This window comes from Melanotaenia boesemani, chromosome 16 (assembly GCF_017639745.1).
Source record: "Melanotaenia boesemani isolate fMelBoe1 chromosome 16, fMelBoe1.pri, whole genome shotgun sequence".
Lineage (NCBI taxonomy): Eukaryota > Metazoa > Chordata > Actinopteri > Atheriniformes > Melanotaeniidae > Melanotaenia > Melanotaenia boesemani.
This window is the reverse complement of record NC_055697.1, coordinates 32542841-32564152: the sequence shown is the minus strand read 5'-3', so window position 1 is coordinate 32564152 and position 21312 is coordinate 32542841. Positions and strand designations below refer to the sequence as shown.

General features: G+C 38.8%; 1 protein-coding gene across 6 annotated transcripts in view; it reads right to left on the bottom strand.

The window, feature by feature from the left end:
• Positions 1 to 21312, bottom strand: part of LOC121655250 (LIM domain-binding protein 3-like) — a 100520-nt gene that overhangs the window by 48971 nt on the left and 30237 nt on the right. For all 6 annotated transcript variants that reach the window (XM_042009752.1, XM_042009749.1, XM_042009754.1 and 3 more), the window contains one exon: positions 17749 to 17900. In XM_042009752.1, the coding sequence (XP_041865686.1) occupies positions 17749 to 17900 (152 nt within the window). The remainder of the gene's footprint in view (positions 1 to 17748; positions 17901 to 21312) is intronic.

Genomic DNA, 21312 nt, shown 5'->3' with positions numbered 1-21312 from the left:
CCCAGTATAAACCAGTCTGTAGCAGCTTTTAATCCCAGTATAAACCAGTCTGTAGCAGCTTTTAATCCCAGTATAAACCAGTCTGTAACAGCTTTTAATCCCAGTATAAACCAGTCTGTAGCAGCTTTTAATCCCAGTATAAACCAGTCTGTAACAGCTTTTAATCCCAGTATAAACCAGTCTGTAGCAGCTTTTAATCCCAGTATAAACCAGTCTGTAACAGCTTTTAATCCCAGTATAACCAGTCTGTAGCAGCTTTTAATCCCAGTATAAACCAGTCTGTAGCAGCTTTTAATCCCAGTATAACCAGTCTGGTAAGCAGCTTTTAATCCCAGTATAAACCAGTCTGTAACAGCTTTTAATCCCAGTACAAACCAGTCTGTAGCAGCTTTTAATCCCAGTACAAACCAGTGTGTAGCAGCTTTTAATCCCAGTATAAACCAGTCTGTAGCAGCTTTTAATCCCAGTATAAACCAGTCTGTAACAGCTTTTAATCCCAGTATAAACCAGTGTGTAACAGCTTTTAATCCCAGTACAAACCAGTCTGTAGCAGCTTTTAATCCCAGTACAAACCAGTCTGTAGCAGCTTTTAATTCCAGTATAAACCAGTCTGTAGCAGCTTTTAATCCCAGTATAAACCAGTCTGTAGCAGCTTTTAATCCCAGTATAAACCAGTCTGTAACAGCTTTTAATCCCAGTATAAACCAGTCTGTAGCAGCTTTTAATCCCAGTACAAACCAGTGTGTAGCAGCTTTTAATCCCAGTATAAACCAGTCTGTAGCAGCTTTTAATCCCAGTATAAACCAGTGTGTAACAGCTTTTAATCCCAGTATAAACCAGTCTGTAGCAGCTTTTAATCCCAGTATAAACCAGTCTGTAGCAGCTTTTAATCCCAGTATAAACCAGTATGTAACAGCTTTTAATCCCAGTATAAACCAGTCTGTAACAGCTTTTAATCCCAGTATAAACCAGTCTGTAGCAGCTTTTAATCCCAGTATAAACCAGTCTGTAACAGCTTTTAATCCCAGTATAAACCAGTCTGTAGCAGCTTTTAATCAAAGTATAAACCAGTCTGTAACAGCTTTTAATGCCAGTATAAACCAGTCTGTAGCAGCTTTTAATCCCAGTATAAACCAGTATGTAACAGCTTTTAATCCCAGTATAAACCAGTCTGTAGCAGCTTTTAATCCCAGTATAAACCAGTCTGTAACAGCTTTTAATCCCAGTATAAACCAGTCTGTAGCTGCTTTCAATCCCAGTATAAACCAGTCTGTAACATTTTTTATTCCCAGTATAAACCAGTCTGTAGCAGCTTTTAATCCCAGTATAAACCAGTCTGTAACAGCTTTTAATCCCAGTATAAACCAGTCTGTAACCTGCTTTCAATCCCAGTATAAACCAGTCTGTAACATTTTTTATTCCCAGTATAACCAGTGTGTAGCAGCTTTTAATCCCAGTATAAAACCAGTGTGTAACAGCTTTTAATCCCAGTATAAACCATTCTGTAGCATGCTTTCAATCCCAGTATAAACCAGTCTGTAACATTTTTTATTCCCAGTATAAACCAGTGTGTAAGAGCTTTTAATCCCAGTATAAACCAGTCTGTAGCAGCTTTTAATCCCAGTATAAACCCAGTCTGTAACAGCTTTTAAACCCAGTATAAACCAGTCTGTAACAGCTTTTAATCCCAGTATAAACCAGTCTGTAGCAGCTTTTAATCCCAGTATAAACCAGTCTGTAACAGCTTTTAATCCCAGTATAAACCAGTCTGTAGCTGCTTTCAATCCCAGTATAAACCAGTCTGTAACATTTTTTATTCCCAGTATAAACCAGTCTGTAGCAGCTTTTAATCCCAGTATAAACCAGTCTGTAACAGCTTTTAATCCCAGTATAAACCAGTCTGTAGCAGCTTTTAATCCCAGTATAAACCAGTCTGTAACAGCTTTTAATCCCAGTATAAACCAGTCTGTAGCAGCTTTCAATCCCAGTATAAACCAGTCTGTAACAGCTTTTAATTCCCAGTATAAACCAGTCTGTAGCAGCTTTTAATCCCAGTATAAACCAGTCTGTAACAGCTTTTAATCCCAGTATAAACCAGTCTGTAGCTGCTTTCAATCCCAGTATAAACCAGTCTGTAACATTTTTTATTCCCAGTATAAACCAGTGTGTAGCAGCTTTTAATCCCAGTATAAACCAGTGTGTAACAGCTTTTAATCCCAGTATAAACCATTCTGTAGCTGCTTTCAATCCCAGTATAAACCAGTCTGTAACATTTTTTATTCCCAGTATAAACCAGTGTGTAAGAGCTTTTAATCCCAGTATAAACCAGTCTGTAGCAGCTTTTAATCCCAGTATAAACCAGTCTGTAACAGCTTTTAAACCCAGTATAAACCAGTCTGTAACAGCTTTTAATCCCAGTATAAACCAGTCTGTAGCAGCTTTTAATCCCAGTATAAACCAGTCTGTAGCAGCTTTTAATCCCAGTATAAACCAGTCTGTAGCTGCTTTCAATCCCAGTATAAACCAGTCTGTAACATTTTTTATTCCCAGTATAAACCAGTGTGTAGCAGCTTTTAATCCCAGTATAAACCAGTGTGTAACAGCTTTTAATCCCAGTATAAACCATTCTGTAGCTGCTTTCAATCCCAGTATAAACCAGTCTGTAACATTTTTTATTCCCAGTATAAACCAGTGTGTAAGAGCTTTTAATCCCAGTATAAACCAGTCTGTAGCAGCTTTTAATCCCAGTATAAACCAGTCTGTAACAGCTTTTAAACCCAGTATAAACCAGTCTGTAACAGCTTTTAATCCCAGTATAAACAAGTCTGTAGCAGTTTTAATCCCAGTATAAACCAGTCTGTAACAGCTTTTAATCCCAGTATAAACCAGTCTGTAGCTGCTTTCAATCCCAGTATAAACCAGTCTGTAACATTTTTTATTCCCAGTATAAACCAGTGTGTAGCAGCTTTTAATCCCAGTATAAACCAGTGTGTAACAGCTTTTAATCCCAGTATAAACCAGTGTGTAACAGCTTTTAATCCCAGTATAAACCATTCTGTAGCTGCTTTCAATCCCAGTATAAACCAGTCTGTAACATTTTTTATTCCCAGTATAAACCAGTGTGTAAGAGCTTTTATTCCCAGTATAGACCAGTCTGTAGCAGCTTTTAATCCCAGTATAAACCAGTCTGTAGCAGCTTTTAAACCCAGTATAAACCAGTCTGTAACAGCTTTTAATCCCAGTATAAACCAGTCTGTAGCAGCTTTTAATCCCAGTATAAACCAGTCTGTAGCAGCTTTTAATCCCAGTATAAACCAGTCTGTAACAGCTTTTAAATCCCAGTATAAACCAGTCTGTAACAGCTTTTAATCCCAGTATAAACCAGTCTGTAGCAGCTTTTAATCCCAGTATAAACCAGTCTGTAACAGCTTTTAATCCCAGTATAAACCAGTCTGTAACAGCTTTTAAACCCAGTATAAACCAGTCTGTAACAGCTTTTAATCCCAGTATAAACCAGTCTGTAGCAGCTTTTAATCCCAGTATAAACCAGTGTGTAAGAGCTTTTAATCCCAGTATAAACCAGTCTGTAGCAGCTTTTAATCCCAGTATAAACCAGTCTGTAACAGCTTTTAATCCCAGTATAAACCAGTCTGTAGCTGCTTTCAATCCCAGTATAAACCAGTCTGTAACATTTTTTATTCCCAGTATAAACCAGTGTGTAACAGCTTTTAATCCCAGTATAAACCATTCTGTAGCTGCTTTCAATCCCAGTATAAACCAGTCTGTAACATTTTTTATTCCCAGTATAAACCAGTGTGTAAGAGCTTTTAATCCCAGTATAAACCAGTCTGTAGCAGCTTTTAATCCCAGTATAAACCAGTCTGTAACAGCTTTTAAACCCAGTATAAACCAGTCTGTAACAGCTTTTAATCCCAGTATAAACCAGTCTGTAGCAGTTTTAATCCCAGTATAAACCAGTCTGTAGCAGCTTTTAATCCCAGTATAAACCAGTCTGTAGCTGCTTTCAATCCCAGTATAAACCAGTCTGTAACATTTTTTATTCCCAGTATAAACCAGTGTGTAGCAGCTTTTAATCCCAGTATAAACCAGTGTGTAACAGCTTTTAATCCCAGTATAAACCATTCTGTAGCTGCTTTCAATCCCAGTATAAACCAGTCTGTAACATTTTTTATTCCCAGTATAAACCAGTGTGTAAGAGCTTTTATTCCCAGTATAGACCAGTCTGTAGCAGCTTTTAATCCCAGTATAAACCAGTCTGTAGCAGCTTTTAAACCCAGTATAAACCAGTCTGTAACAGCTTTTAATCCCAGTATAAACCAGTCTGTAGCAGCTTTTAATCCCAGTATAAACCAGTCTGTAACAGCTTTTAATCCCAGTATAAACCAGTCTGTAGCAGCTTTTAATCCGAGTATAAACCAGTTTGTAACAGCTTTTAATCCCAGTATAAACCAGTCTGTAGCAGCTTTTAATCCCAGTATAAACCAGTCTGTAACAGCTTTTAATCCCAGTATAAACCAGTCTGTAGCTGCTTTCAATCCCAGTATAAACCAGTCTGTAACATTTTTTATTCCCAGTATAAACCAGTGTGTAGCAGCTTTTAATCCCAGTATAAACCAGTGTGTAACAGCTTTTAATCCCAGTATAAACCATTCTGTAGCTGCTTTCAATCCCAGTATAAACCAGTCTGTAACATTTTTTATTCCCAGTATAAACCAGTGTGTAAGAGCTTTTAATCCCAGTATAAACCAGTCTGTAGCAGCTTTTAATCCCAGTATAAACCAGTCTGTAACAGCTTTTAAACCCAGTATAAACCAGTCTGTAACAGCTTTTAATCCCAGTATAAACCAGTCTGTAGCAGCTTTTAATCCCAGTATAAACCAGTCTGTAACAGCTTTTAATCCCAGTATAAACCAGTCTGTAGCTGCTTTCAATCCCAGTATAAACCAGTCTGTAACATTTTTTATTCCCAGTATAAACCAGTGTGTAGCAGCTTTTAATCCCAGTATAAACCAGTGTGTAACAGCTATTAATCCCAGTATAAACCATTCTGTAGCTGCTTTCAATCCCAGTATAAACCAGTCTGTAACATTTTTTATTCCCAGTATAAACCAGTGTGTAAGAGCTTTTAATCCCAGTATAAACCAGTCTGTAGCAGCTTTTAATCCCAGTATAAACCAGTCTGTAACAGCTTTTAAACCCAGTATAAACCAGTCTGTAACAGCTTTTAATCCCAGTATAAACCAGTGTGTAGCAGTTTTAATCCCAGTATAAACCAGTCTGTAACAGCTTTTAATCCCAGTATAAACCAGTCTGTAGCTGCTTTCAATCCCAGTATAAACCAGTCTGTAACATTTTTTATTCCCAGTATAAACCAGTGTGTAGCAGCTTTTAATCCCAGTATAAACCAGTGTGTAACAGCTTTTAATCCCAGTATAAACCATTCTGTAGCTGCTTTCAATCCCAGTATAAACCAGTCTGTAACATTTTTTATTCCCAGTATAAACCAGTGTGTAAGAGCTTTTATTCCCAGTATAGACCAGTCTGTAGCAGCTTTTAATCCCAGTATAAACCAGTCTGTAGCAGCTGTTAAACCCAGTATAAACCAGTCTGTAACAGCTTTTAATCCCAGTATAAACCAGTCTGTAGCAGCTTTTAATCCCAGTATAAACCAGTCTGTAACAGCTTTTAAACCCAGTATAAACCAGTCTGTAACAGGTTTTAATCCCAGTATAAACCAGTCTGTTACAGCTTTTAATCCCAGTATAAACCAGTCTGTAGCAGCTTTTAATCCCAGTATAAACCAGTCTGTAGCAGCTTTTAATCCCAGTATAAACCAGTCTGTAACAGCTTTTAAACCCAGTATAAACCAGTCTGTAACAGCTTTTAATCCCAGTATAAACCAGTCTGTAGCAGCTTTTAATCCCAGTATAAACCAGTCTGTAACAGCTTTTAATCCCAGTATAAACCAGTCTGTAACAGCTTTTAAACCCAGTATAAACCAGTCTGTAACAGCTTTTAATCCCAGTATAAACCAGTCTGTAACAGCTTTTAATCCCAGTATAAACCAGTCTGTAGCAGCTTTTAATCCCAGTATAAACCAGTGTGTAAGAGCTTTTAATCCCAGTATAAACCAGTCTGTAGCAGCTTTTAATCCCAGTATAAACCAGTCTGTAACAGCTTTTAAACCCAGTATAAACCAGTCTGTAACAGCTTTTAATCCCAGTATAAACCAGTGTGTAGCAGCTTTTAATCCCAGTGTAAACTAGTGTGTAGCAGCTTTTAATCCCAGTGTAAACCAGTCTGTAGCAGCTTTTAATCCCAGTATAAACCAGTCTGTAGCAGCTTTTAAACCCAGTATAAACCAGTCTGTAACAGCTTTTAATCCCAGTATAAACCAGTCTGTAACAGCTTTTAATCCCAGTATAAACCAGTCTGTAACAGCTTTTAATCCCAGTATAAACCAGTCTGTAGCAGCTTTTAATCCCAGTATAAACCAGTGTGTAGCAGCTTTTAATCCCAGTGTAAACCAGTGTGTAGCAGCTTTTAATCCCAGTGTAAACCAGTGTGTAGCAGCTTTTAATCCCAGTATAAACCAGTCTGTAGCAGCTTTTAATCCCAGTATAAACCAGTCTGTAGCAGCTTTTAATCCCAGTATAAACCAGTCTGTAGCAGCTTTTAATCCCAGTATAAACCAGTCTGTAGCAGCTTTTAATCCCAGTATAAACCAGTCTGTAGCAGCTTTTAATCCCAGTGTAAACCAGTCTGTAGCAGCTTTTAATCCCAGTGTAAACCAGTCTGTAGCAGCTTTTAATCCCAGTATAAACCAGTCTGTAACAGCTTTTAATCCCAGTGTAAACCAGTCTGTAGCAGCTTTTATTCCCAGTATAGACCAGTGTGTAGCAGCTTTTAATCCCAGTATAAACCAGTGTGTAACAGCTTTTAATCCCAGTATAAACCATTCTGTAGCTGCTTTCAATCCCAGTATAAACCAGTCTGTAACATTTTTTATTCCCAGTATAAACCAGTGTGTAAGAGCTTTTAATCCCAGTATAAACCAGTCTGTAGCAGCTTTTAATCCCAGTATAAACCAGTCTGTAACAGCTTTTAAACCCAGTATAAACCAGTCTGTAACAGCTTTTAATCCCAGTATAAACCAGTCTGTAGCAGTTTTAATCCCAGTATAAACCAGTCTGTAACAGCTTTTAATCCCAGTATAAACCAGTCTGTAGCTGCTTTCAATCCCAGTATAAACCAGTCTGTAACATTTTTTATTCCCAGTATAAACCAGTGTGTAGCAGCTTTTAATCCCAGTATAAACCAGTGTGTAACAGCTTTTAATCCCAGTATAAACCATTCTGTAGCTGCTTTCAATCCCAGTATAAACCAGTCTGTAACATTTTTTATTCCCAGTATAAACCAGTGTGTAAGAGCTTTTATTCCCAGTATAGACCAGTCTGTAGCAGCTTTTAATCCCAGTATAAACCAGTCTGTAGCAGCTTTTAAACCCAGTATAAACCAGTCTGTAACAGCTTTTAATCCCAGTATAAACCAGTCTGTAGCAGCTTTTAATCCCAGTATAAACCAGTCTGTAACAGCTTTTAAACCCAGTATAAACCAGTCTGTAACAGGTTTTAATCCCAGTATAAACCAGTCTGTAACAGCTTTTAATCCCAGTATAAACCAGTCTGTAGCAGCTTTTAATCCCAGTATAAACCAGTCTGTAGCAGCTTTTAATCCCAGTATAAACCAGTCTGTAACAGCTTTTAAACCCAGTATAAACCAGTCTGTAACAGCTTTTAATCCCAGTATAAACCAGTCTGTAGCAGCTTTTAATCCCAGTATAAACCAGTCTGTAACAGCTTTTAATCCCAGTATAAACCAGTCTGTAACAGCTTTTAAACCCAGTATAAACCAGTCTGTAACAGCTTTTAATCCCAGTATAAACCAGTCTGTAACAGCTTTTAATCCCAGTATAAACCAGTCTGTAGCAGCTTTTAATCCCAGTATAAACCAGTGTGTAAGAGCTTTTAATCCCAGTATAAACCAGTCTGTAGCAGCTTTTAATCCCAATATAAACCAGTCTGTAACAGCTTTTAAACCCAGTATAAACCAGTCTGTAACAGCTTTTAATCCCAGTATAAACCAGTGTGTAGCAGCTTTTAATCCCAGTGTAAACTAGTGTGTAGCAGCTTTTAATCCCAGTGTAAACCAGTCTGTAGCAGCTTTTAATCCCAGTATAAACCAGTCTGTAGCAGTTTTAATCCCAGTATAAACCAGTCTGTAACAGCTTTTAATCCCAGTATAAACCAGTGTGTAGCAGCTTTTAATCCCAGTGTAAACCAGTGTGTAGCAGCTTTTAATCCCAGTGTAAACAAGTCTGTAGCAGCTTTTAATCCCAGTATAAACCAGTCTGTAGCAGCTTTTAATCCCAGTATAAACCAGTCTGTAGCAGCTTTTAATCCCAGTATAAACCAGTCTGTAGCAGCTTTTAATCCCAGTATAAACCAGTCTGTAGCAGCTTTTAATCCCAGTATAAACCAGTCTGTAGCAGCTTTTAATCCCAGTGTAAACCAGTCTGTAGCAGCTTTTAATCCCAGTGTAAACCAGTCTGTAGCAGCTTTTAATCCCAGTATAAACCAGTCTGTAACAGCTTTTAATCCCAGTGTAAACCAGTCTGTAGCAGCTTTTAATCCCAGTGTAAACCAGTCTGTAGCAGCTTTTAATCCCAGTATAAACCAGTCTGTAACAGCTTTTAAACCCAGTATAAACCAGTCTGTAACAGCTTTTAATCCCAGTATAAACCAGTCTGTAGCAGCTTTTAATCCCAGTATAAACCAGTCTGTAGCAGCTTTTAATCCCAGTATAAACCAGTCTGTAACAGCTTTTAAACCCAGTATAAACCAGTCTGTAACAGCTTTTAATCCCAGTATAAACCAGTCTGTAGCAGCTTTTAATCCCAGTATAAACCAGTCTGTAACAGCTTTTAATCCCAGTATAAACCAGTCTGTAACAGCTTTTAAACCCAGTATAAACCAGTCTGTAACAGCTTTTAATCCCAGTATAAACCAGTCTGTAACAGCTTTTAATCCCAGTATAAACCAGTCTGTAGCAGCTTTTAATCCCAGTATAAACCAGTGTGTAAGAGCTTTTAATCCCAGTATAAACCAGTCTGTAGCAGCTTTTAATCCCAGTATAAACCAGTCTGTAACAGCTTTTAAACCCAGTATAAACCAGTCTGTAACAGCTTTTAATCCCAGTATAAACCAGTGTGTAGCAGCTTTTAATCCCAGTGTAAACTAGTGTGTAGCAGCTTTTAATCCCAGTGTAAACCAGTCTGTAGCAGCTTTTAATCCCAGTGTAAACCAGTCTGTAACAGCTTTTAAACCCAGTATAAACCAGTCTGTAACAGCTTTTAATCCCAGTATAAACCAGTGTGTAGCAGCTTTTAATCCCAGTATAAACCAGTCTGTAGCAGCTTTTAATCCCAGTATAAACCAGTCTGTAGCAGCTTTTAATCCCAGTGTAAACCAGTCTGTAGCAGCTTTTAATCCCAGTGTAAACCAGTCTGTAGCAGCTTTTAATCCCAGTATAAACCAGTCTGTAACAGCTTTTAATCCCAGTGTAAACCAGTCTGTAGCAGCTTTTAATCCCAGTATAAACCAGTCTGTAGCAGCTTTTAATCCCAGTATAAACCAGTCTGTAACAGCTTTTAAACCCAGTATAAACCAGTCTGTAACAGCTTTTAATCCCAGTATAAACCAGTCTGTAACAGCTTTTAATCCCAGTATAAACCAGTCTGTAGCAGCTTTTAATCCCAGTATAAACCAGTCTGTAGCAGCTTTTAATCCCAGTATAAACCAGTCTGTAACAGCTTTTAAACCCAGTATAAACCAGTCTGTAACAGCTTTTAATCCCAGTATAAACCAGTCTGTAGCAGCTTTTAATCCCAGTATAAACCAGTCTGTAACAGCTTTTAATCCCAGTATAAACCAGTCTGTAACAGCTTTTAAACCCAGTATAAACCAGTCTGTAACAGCTTTTAATCCCAGTATAAACCAGTCTGTAACAGCTTTTAATCCCAGTATAAACCAGTCTGTAGCAGCTTTTAATCCCAGTATAAACCAGTCTGTAACAGCTTTTAATCCCAGTATAAACCAGTCTGTAGCAGCTTTTAATCCCAGTATAAACCAGTCTGTAACAGCTTTTAAACCCAGTATAAACCAGTCTGTAACAGCTTTTAATCCCAGTATAAACCAGTGTGTAGCAGCTTTTAATCCCAGTGTAAACTAGTGTGTAGCAGCTTTTAATCCCAGTATAAACCAGTCTGTAGCAGCTTTTAATCCCAGTATAAACCAGTCTGTAGCAGCTTTTAAACCCAGTATAAACCAGTCTGTAACACCTTTTAATCCCAGTATAAACCAGTCTGTAACAGCTTTTAATCCCAGTATAAACCAGTCTGTAACAGCTTTTAATCCCAGTATAAACCAGTCTGTAGCAGCTTTTAATCCCAGTATAAACCAGTGTGTAGCAGCTTTTAATCCCAGTGTAAACCAGTGTGTAGCAGCTTTTAATCCCAGTGTAAACCAGTCTGTAGCAGCTTTTAATCCCAGTATAAACCAGTCTGTAGCAGCTTTTAATCCCAGTATAAACCAGTCTGTAGCAGCTTTTAATCCCAGTATAAACCAGTCTGTAGCAGCTTTTAATCCCAGTATAAACCAGTCTGTAGCAGCTTTTAATCCCAGTATAAACCAGTCTGTAGCAGCTTTTAATCCCAGTGTAAACCAGTCTGTAGCAGCTTTTAATCCCAGTGTAAACCAGTCTGTAGCAGCTTTTAATCCCAGTATAAACCAGTCTGTAACAGCTTTTAATCCCAGTGTAAACCAGTCTGTAGCAGCTTTTAATCCCAGTGTAAACCAGTCTGTAGCAGCTTTTAATCCCAGTATAAACCAGTCTGTAACAGCTTTTAATCCCAGTATAAACCAGTCTGTAACAGCTTTTAATCCCAGTATAAACCAGTCTGTAACAGCTTTTAATCCCAGTATAAACCAGTCTGTAACAGCTTTTAATCCCAGTATAAACCAGTCTGTAACAGCTTTTAATCCCAGTATAAACCAGTGTGTAGCAGCTTTTAATACCAGTATAAACCAGTGTGTAGCAGCTGAAGCTTGAATCCCAGTATAAACCAGTCTGTAGCAGCTTTTAATCACAGTATAAACCAGTCTGTAGCAGCTTTTAATCCCAGTATAAACCAGTCTGTAACAGCTTTTAATGCCAGTATAAACCAGTCTGTAGCAGCTTTTAATCCCAGTATAAACCAGTATGTAACAGCTTTTAATCCCAGTATAAACCAGTCTGTAGCAGCTTTTAATCCCAGTATAAACCAGTCTGTAACAGCTTTTAATCCCAGTATAAACCAGTCTGTAGCTGCTTTCAATCCCAGTATAAACCAGTCTGTAACATTTTTTATTCCCAGTATAAACCAGTCTGTAGCAGCTTTTAGTCCCAGTATAAACCAGTCTGTAACAGCTTTTAATCCCAGTATAAACCAGTCTGTAGCTGCTTTCAATCCCAGTATAAACCAGTCTGTAACATTTTTTATTCCCAGTATAAACCAGTGTGTAGCAGCTTTTAATCCCAGTATAAACCAGTGTGTAACAGCTTTTAATCCCAGTATAAACCATTCTGTAGCTGCTTTCAATCCCAGTATAAACCAGTCTGTAACATTTTTTATTCCCAGTATAAACCAGTGTGTAAGAGCTTTTAATCCCAGTATAAACCAGTCTGTAGCAGCTTTTAATCCCAGTATAAACCAGTCTGTAACAGCTTTTAAACCCAGTATAAACCAGTCTGTAACAGCTTTTAATCCCAGTATAAACCAGTCTGTAGCAGCTTTTAATCCCAGTATAAACCAGTCTGTAACAGCTTTTAATCCCAGTATAAACCAGTCTGTAGCTGCTTTCAATCCCAGTATAAACCAGTCTGTAACAGCTTTTAATCCCAGTATAAACCAGTGTGTAGCAGCTTTTAATCCCAGTATAAACCAGTCTGTAACAGCTTTTAATCCCAGTGTAAACCAGTCTGTAGCAGCTTTTAATCCCAGTATAAACCAGTCTGTAGCAGCTTTTAAACCCAGTATAAACCAGTCTGTAACAGCTTTTAATCCCAGTATAAACCAGTCTGTAACAGCTTTTAATCCCAGTATAAACCAGTCTGTAACAGCTTTTAATCCCAGTATAAACCAGTCTGTAGCAGCTTTTAAACCCAGTATAAACCAGTCTGTAACAGCTTTTAATCCCAGTATAAACCAGTCTGTAACAGCTTTTAATCCCAGTATAAACCAGTCTGTAGCTGCTTTCAATCCCAGTATAAACCAGTCTGTAACATTTTTTATTCCCAGTATAAACCAGTGTGTAGCAGCTTTTAATCCCAGTATAAACCAGTGTGTAACAGCTTTTAATCCCAGTATAAACCATTCTGTAGCTGCTTTCAATCCCAGTATAAACCAGTCTGTAACATTTTTTATTCCCAGTATAAACCAGTGTGTAAGAGCTTTTAATCCCAGTATAAACCAGTCTGTAGCAGCTTTTAATCCCAGTATAAACCAGTCTGTAGCAGCTTTTAATCCCAGTATAAACCAGTCTGTAGCAGCTTTTAATCCCAGTGTAAACCAGTCTGTAGCAGCTTTTAATCCCAGTGTAAACCAGTCTGTAGCAGCTTTTAATCCCAGTATAAACCAGTCTGTAACAGCTTTTAATCCCAGTGTAAACCAGTCTGTAGCAGCTTTTAATCCCAGTGTAAACCAGTCTGTAGCAGCTTTTAATCCCAGTATAAACCAGTCTGTAACAGCTTTTAATCCCAGTATAAACCAGTCTGTAACAGCTTTTAATCCCAGTATAAACCAGTCTGTAACAGCTTTTAATCCCAGTATAAACCAGTCTGTAACAGCTTTTAATCCCAGTATAAACCAGTCTGTAACAGCTTTTAATCCCAGTATAAACCAGTCTGTAACAGCTTTTAATCCCAGTATAAACCAGTGTGTAGCAGCTTTTAATACCAGTATAAACCAGTGTGTAGCAGCTGAAGCTTGAATCCCAGTATAAACCAGTCTGTAGCAGCTTTTAATCACAGTATAAACCAGTCTGTAGCAGCTTTTAATCCCAGTATAAACCAGTCTGTAACAGCTTTTAATCCCAGTATAAACCAGTGTGTAGCAGCTGTCAGACTGGGAGGTAAAATGATGTAAAATGAATGTATGAATAGATGTAGCAGCATAAAGGTCGACCAGAAGAAGAAAGCAGAATTTATTACTAACAGAACTTTGTAGAAATAACACACAGATCAACAGTGACCAAACCTTTTCTCATCTCATCGTTCTCTCAAGTCTTGGCTTTCAGGACAAAAAATATTGTTATTGAAACAAACACACAACAGAAACTATTTCCATGTTTCCACTTTTTCCTCATTTCCAGTTATTCCTGCTACTATTTACCTGCTATCCTCACTAAACCAGCTCCAGCTCAGCTGCTTTGTGGCGCCACCGTGCATCAGAAACGTCTTCTTGGCTTTATTCCAGCCATAGAGGAGCATTATTTTTCTTCTTTTCACACACACATAGAACTTTCTGCTCACTGGTTGATCTTTGGCTGCTCCTGATTGGACGTTACCGTCAATCTAAGCTCTCTGATTGGTGGAAAGTCTGACAGGAAGTGGCTTCATCATCATGTCCAGGTCTAAATAGAGGTCTCTTAGCAACATAGCAGTGATGGTGATGTTTTTATGGTGAAATGTGATAAATAATGCTGTTATCATGGATCATGGTGGATTTACCAGATAGAGTCTCTGAATAAAACTACCAAATGATGATTGCACAGAGAAATCTCATGATGATCAAGCGTTTGCCGTCTGAGGTCGCAAAGAGGCAAAATCGGGACAAAAACAGCCCAAAAATTGTTATGTGTGTACCAGGCTTAAGCTAGCTCTCCCTGCTCCCATATTAGCTCATATTTCTGAAGAAAACTCTGGATTTTATTCATTTCACTGTTTTTTTTTTTGTCAAATTATCAATGCAGGTAAACGGTTAGCAAGCTGCTCTGCTAAAAAGACATCACGTATGCTCCGAACAGACACAAGAGCAGCCAAAGCAGATGCTGCCAGACATTACATCGTTGGAGATACTATATAATAGAACAGCTGATAGAATAGAAAGCTGGACTTCAGGACTTGATAAGTGATTTTCCAGGGAGAAAGCTCCACGTTGGGCTCTTGGTGAAAAAGGCTGAGAGGGACAGGGATTGTGAATGGGACTGAAAGAGCTTGACTCAGCAATAGTGAACCTTTACCACTCCTTCATATCTTATTACACAAAGTTCTACCTTTTAAAATCTTCACAGTGACCGTATTACATTCAGTTCATATGACACAATAAACCGTGTGAGGTCCTAGTTTCTGTTTCCTAGCCTACCTAATTTATTTTACCATTTGCATCTGATTTTATTTATTTATTTATTTTTATTTATTATTTTGTGTTTCCTCTTGTTCAGTGATAATGTTCAATGATACAATACAATAAATCATAAAAAACATTTTTGTTTTGATGGTGTTTTGGCTGAGATTAGATTTGTTTCTGTCCTCCTCCACCACTACGCTCATCTTCACCAGACTACTGATCACCGGTTCTGACACTACACTACCCAGGATTCCCCTGCTTCCGCCATCTTGGACTCCACCTGTGTCTCATCTTCATCAGCATTACAAGTCACACCTGTTACCCCTCGACTTAAACCCTCAGTTCACAGCAGTCCGTTGTAAAGCCTTACGTCTTCTCTCAGACTCTGTGCTGCTTTCAGTGGATAATTTTATTAAATTCTTCTACACCACTACCTGCATTTGTGTCCGCTCTTCAGCTGGTCCAGTTCCTCCACAGATTATAAATGCATTTCATTTTCATGAAAGAGGTTGTTTTGTATTTAAGTTTTGTATTTTAAGTAATTGATTTTGAGATAATTAATTGTTTAAGTATTTAAAAAGAGAGAGATGGGTTTGGAATATAAAGTTTCCGCTGCAGCAAATAATTGAATCTAAATGGACTTCATTGTGTTTTTAGTGCTTCCCCTACCAAGTAGCCTGTCATGTTTTTCTTTTCACAACTATAGGTTTGATAGTCCAAATATCATTAAAATAGCTCATTTTATGTATTACAGTATAAAATGTTTCAGGGGAGTCCACTTTTTTTTCATGGGATCCAAAATCCCTGGCAGCTCCCCTGCACCCATCCATCCTTCCTGAAGCAGCTCTGCTTTATTCACCATGTAATTTATTTATTAATTTTCTACCTTTGATGTGCTCTGACCTTCTTTTTCCTCTCCGCTGCACCAGTTCAGCAGGATCAGATATTATATAATAATTCATGGTATTTCCACCAGAGTGACCTTCGTGGTGAAGGATTTTCTGGGTGAAGTAACACACCGTGTTAATGCACATTTCCCTGATTACTCAGACCTGCACTTTTCTGGAATAAAACTCTGTGGCAAGATTAAACATTACAGCACATAAAGATGCTTGAAACTGTTTCACCTGATGCTGCAGTTACGTAAACGAGACATCAGCTGATTACATGAACAGCACTCGTCTGTGAAAAAGTTCTATTTTTACAGGCTTACCTGGTTTTTCTTTAGGTTATTGCTTTGAGAAAAATGTCACGTTAGACACAGAGCATCAACATCATCATGCAGCATTGCTTTCAGTGTTTAGCAAAGGGAAAAAGACCCAGATAAGTCAGAAAACATGGCATATTATTTCGGAGTTTTTACTGCCATGAGACTGAGTTGGACTCGATACCATCCAGGAGATTTTGAGACGTTATTATGTCTCCTGGCTGGTTGGAAACGGCTCAGAAGAGCAGGTGGATGGATGGTATCATCCTGGCTCAGGAGGACTAAACTGTCTCCAGCTGGAGAGTCGAAAACTGAGTTTTCATTTCACATAAGAACAGAATCTAAACTGTAGAAGTGAAACAGCGGCTGAGGAGTGATGATGGAGTTACTTTAGTTCTGTTTATGATTTAACCCTTAAAACTCTGCTAGACCTCCGGCGATGGATGCCCTGGTTTTTGAGCAACAAATGCTCCCATCCAGACAATCAGGACTTGATTTTAGCAAAACCACATCCTGCATCCATCACAGCAGCATGGCTTCACAGGAGAAGAGTCCGGCTGCTGAACTGGCCTGCCTGCAGTCCAGACCTTTCACCAGTACACAACATCTGGAGCATCATGGAAGCACAAATCCAGCAACCAAGGTCCAGGACTGTAGAGCAGCTAGAATCCTGCATCAGACCAGAATGGGACGACATTCCTCTCCTAAAACTCCAGCAACTGGTCTCCTCACTTCCCAGACGTTTCCAGACATGTTAGAAGAAGAGATGCTACACCATGCTGAACACCACCCTGGAACTACTTTTTACACCGTGCCGAACACCACCCTGGAACTACTTTTTACACCATGCTGAACACCACCCTGGAATTACTTTTTACACCGTGCTGAACACCATCCTGGAACTACTTTTTACACCATGCTGAACATCACCCTGGAACTACTTTTTACACCGTGCTGAACATCACCCTGGAACTACTTCTTACACCGTGCCGAACACCACCCTGGAACTACTTTTTACACCATGCCGAACATCACCCAGGAACTACTTTTTACACCATGCCGAACATCACCCTGGAACTACTTTTTACACCGTGCCGAACATCACCCTGGAACTACTTTTTACACCGTGCCGAACATCACCCTGGAACTACTTTTTACACCGTGCCGAACATCACCCTGGAACTACTTTTTCCACCGTGCCGAACATCACCCTGGAACTACTTTTTCCACCGTGCCGAACATCACCCTGGAACTACTTTTTCCACCGTGCCGAACATCACCCTGGAACTACTTTTTCCACCGTGCCGAACATCACCCTGGAACTACTTTTTACACCGTGCCGAACATCACCCTGGAACTACTTTTTACACCGTGCCGAACATCACCCTGAAACTACTTTTTCCACCGTGTCGAACATCACCCTGGAACTACTTTTTACACCGTGCCGAACATCACCCTGGAACTACTTTTTACACCGTGCCGAACATCACCCTGGAACTACTTTTTACACCACGCTGAACATCACCCTGGAACTACTTTTTACACCACGCTGAACATCACCCAGGAACTACTTTTTCCACCATGCTGAACATCACCCTGGAACTACTTTTTACACCATGCCGAACATCACCCTGGAACTACTTTTTACACCACGCCGAACACCACCCTGGAACTACTTTTTCCACCATGCTGAACATCACCCTGGAACTACTTTTTACACCACGCTGAACACCACCCTGGAACTACTTTTTCCAGCGCTTTTTCAGCTCATATTTTTCATCACATGTAAAATGTCTCAGTTTCATCATCTGACATGTTGTTTATCTTCTACTGGGAATAAAATGTGACTTGATGAGGTTTAGAAATCGTTGACTTCTGTTTTTATTTAATAGAAAATCAAATTTTTAATTTTGAGCAGCTAAAACCTGAAAGTGTGACACAAATATTTCTTCCTCATCTCAGCTTCTGATTTCTTTCACAGAGAAATCATTGAATTGACCTAAATTCTGCTCATTGGAGGCAGCAGTGATTTGATGGTCCGTATCATCAGGAACGGAGACAGAAGACGTCTTACTTGGACATGGTGAGCGCCAGGTTGTAATTGGCCATCTTGATCTTGTTCTGGGCCTCCAGGTGAGTCATCCCCTCGGTGCTGACGCCGTCGATGGCGACGATGACGTCACCCTGGACCAGGCTCCCCTGCGCTGCCTTGCTGCCCGGAGTGATCTGTGAAAACACATGTGTGATGTTAAACGTGTCCTGTAACACGCCACAGGTCAGCGCACACGTCACGCTGAGTTTTTAAATCTCTTCATCAGGAAACAGCGGCTGGAAAAAAGATTGAATGTTTTCCACGAAACAATCAGTGAAATGGGAGGAGAATTAATCAATAAGTTAATGATCGGTGAACGTGTGACTTCCTGTAATCTGTAAATCCTCCTCAGCTGGGAGGTGCGTTCACATCCAGCTGGAAAAAACAGCGAGGAACGGGTCAGCTGGTCACCGGAAAGAGGATAAATGTGGACATCGACTCCTCCGAAGAACGGTCAGGATGCAGCACTAAGAGGAAGCTGCTTCATCATCATCATCATCATCATCATCATACTGATGAAGAGGTTTAAATAATAAACAATGTTAGAAAAAAGCTCTGGCTGTGACTTCATCACAAACATCTGCTGACGGTTGGAGGAGGATAAAAATAAACACGACGTGGAAATTTACATTCCTATAAATGACTAAATGTTTGAATTAAAAGCTGATCTGATTAAAACTGCTTTGAAATGAAAAGTTTCATCTGTAATCTGCTAGAATAAGCTGCCATAAGTTCAAAAGAAACAAAAATAATTCAGTTTGTAGGGATGAGAGGGAAATTAAAATACAATAAGGTAGGAAACAAGATTCTTCAATGGAACTAAAAGGCAAGATAAACAAAAAGAACTTTAGACCACGACGGAAACACGGACCGTAAACACAAGATACTAAAGGAAATGTTCTTACTGGTGGTCCAAAAAAGGGTTTACTGTTTAGCTGGTTATCTTAACCTAGACTAAACAGTAATCTGGGGTTTTCTGTTCCAAAGTGGATAATCCAGGTAGGTTAATACGAAAACGTGCTGTGAGCAGCCTGGTAGGAAGCAGGTTCTGTTCAGGCTGTGTCCAAAACATCTCCAACATAATGATTAGAGGCTCTGTCTCTGTATGAATGATCAATCTGGCAACTAAATTTCTGTCTGGTAACTTCCCACTGCACACTTCGATGCCTAAGAAGACAAACACTTCGTTAGTGATGTCATAGTTCACTGACATGTTGGCCCGTGTCTCCAGTTTTAAGTTTTCCATTTCCAGAGTGCTGTAGGTGGACTTGTTAGAGCTACTTTGCATTCATCTGTGCCCAGTTCTGAACCACTTGGACCACCAGGTACACTGGGTGAGAAGGGTTTCATCTGCTTATAATATAATATAATATAATATAATATAATATAATATAATATAATATAATATAATTAATGCTGGGCAATGATTAAAATTTTTAATTGTGATTAATCGCATCGTTACACCCAAAATGTCTTTTTCCTCTAAAAGAAGGTCTACTGCTATATGAAGAAAATGCAGTAAATTTAGGTTTACAAACACTAAACCTTCAAACCACCCGCGGCTCTGGAGCAGCAAGTGGGTCTCTGGATCTTCCACAATGGCTCCTAACACACGGCTAAACATGCTAAAGAGCTAAAGTACCAGGAATATTATTTTTTTTATCATTTTTTCTTGTCATTGGGATGGAAACTATTGTTTTTTTTAATTTGACATAATTTACCATAAATATCTACATCCCATAGAACCATAGATCCTCTTTTTACGAAAGTTTTATGTTTTTCTTTTTTATAAAATCTAAAAATAGAAATAAAAATGTGTTTCTTCAAAAGTGACTACAAATTTCTCACAGTAGATATTTATCAGAAACTATAAGTCTTTTTATTTAGTTTTATTTATTTAGTTTTATTTAGCTGTCTGAGGGAAAAATGGCTCTTTGGATTGGAAAGGCTGCAGACTCCTGCACTAAACAATATTTATGAGAAAGAAGGATGAAATGTTCAGGATTTACTAACTAAAAGGTAAAAAGTCAGCAGGATGGATTTAAAGCTGTGAAGCTGCTTCCTTCTAAACACAGAAGGAACAATATGTGATGAATATCAGCATCAGGTGAACAGACAGAAAGCAGGATGAGAATCTCACAGCTTCTAGATGGTGAGGAGAGAGAAATATTCACAATATGCACAATAACTTCCATCCATGCAGCTTCACTGCTTCATTATCCACATTTCTGGATATAAATTCTCTAAACTTTCATTCTTAGCTTGACTGTTTAGCTTCACCTCTGCACCTGCAGCCTCCGCTACCGGGAGTTAAGGGTTAACATTTCGTTTCCGGGTGTAGTGTCAGGTCTGTAAATGTAACTATAAACATGTGTGGTATCCACAGAAAGTCCAGAATCTCAGCTACCAGCTCAGCAAAACCATTTCTATCACCAACAAACACAGTTAAGACAACAATAATTAAAACACCAGGTACACAAAGTCTGAAAAACATGTAAACACAGATGATGTCTCCCCATGAACACGAACAAACGACTCCTCTACTGAAAGCTCACATCTCACAGATTCCACAGCTGGAAGTTTCATCTTAATATGACCAAGATCCACCGAACCAGAGGCAGAAGAAGACCCGAGTTATGCTGCACGCTTGTAAAAGTCAAAGAAAAGTCTTTGCTGTCTGGCTTTAAAACTTCTATCCACCAGAATAAAGCCATTTTGGTTAAAAAAAACAAGTTTAAAACTATGTTTCATGTTGTCCTCTGGGAGCAGTTTCCCATCCAAAAATCCCAACTTTCTGCCCGGCTGCATGGGTTTTAATGAACAAAGAGAAACGTCGTTTTTTTTTCTTCTTAAGTTCCAGTCAAAAAAACGTCTCTTCATGTTAATAAAGCCGCTCTCTCCTGATTACATCAAACGCACCGCTGCAGCAGGACCAGACATGGAGGAAGAGGCCTGGACTGCCCCCCCCCCCCCCCCTTTTTTTCTACCTTGTCCTGTCCAGCATGGTGGTGGCAGAATTATGGTCTGGCAACAAATTTGCTTTGCCAAGGGAAGCTTTATACGTATAAGGCTCCCCTTGATAACCTGATTTTTTTTATAATTTACTTTTATTTATTTCATTTTTTTATCTTATTAATTTATTTTCAATTATGGAATTTATGTAATCTTGCTGGACCTGACTGGAGGGGACAGAAAAGAGGAGAATAATCAAGACAAGTAAAAGGAAAGCAGAAAAAAGGAAGAGGAGACAAAGATCCAGCAGATAGAAGCAACGACCCTTCACTCCAACCTAACAGCAGACAAGCAGCTGCTACACCTTTACAGAAACACAACAGAGAATTTCCTACAGCTTTACAGGTAAACTAAGAAGACAATCATCAGGAGTTCCTAAAAAATAACCAAGACAACAACAACCAAAGAACCAGAAACACACACACCTGAACCAAAGCATCTCTCAGTGTATAAACACATAACCTGATAATAACCTGTAAATATTCAACATGTTTATATGAAAAACCTAAAATTTCTGGAGAAAAACAAATTAAG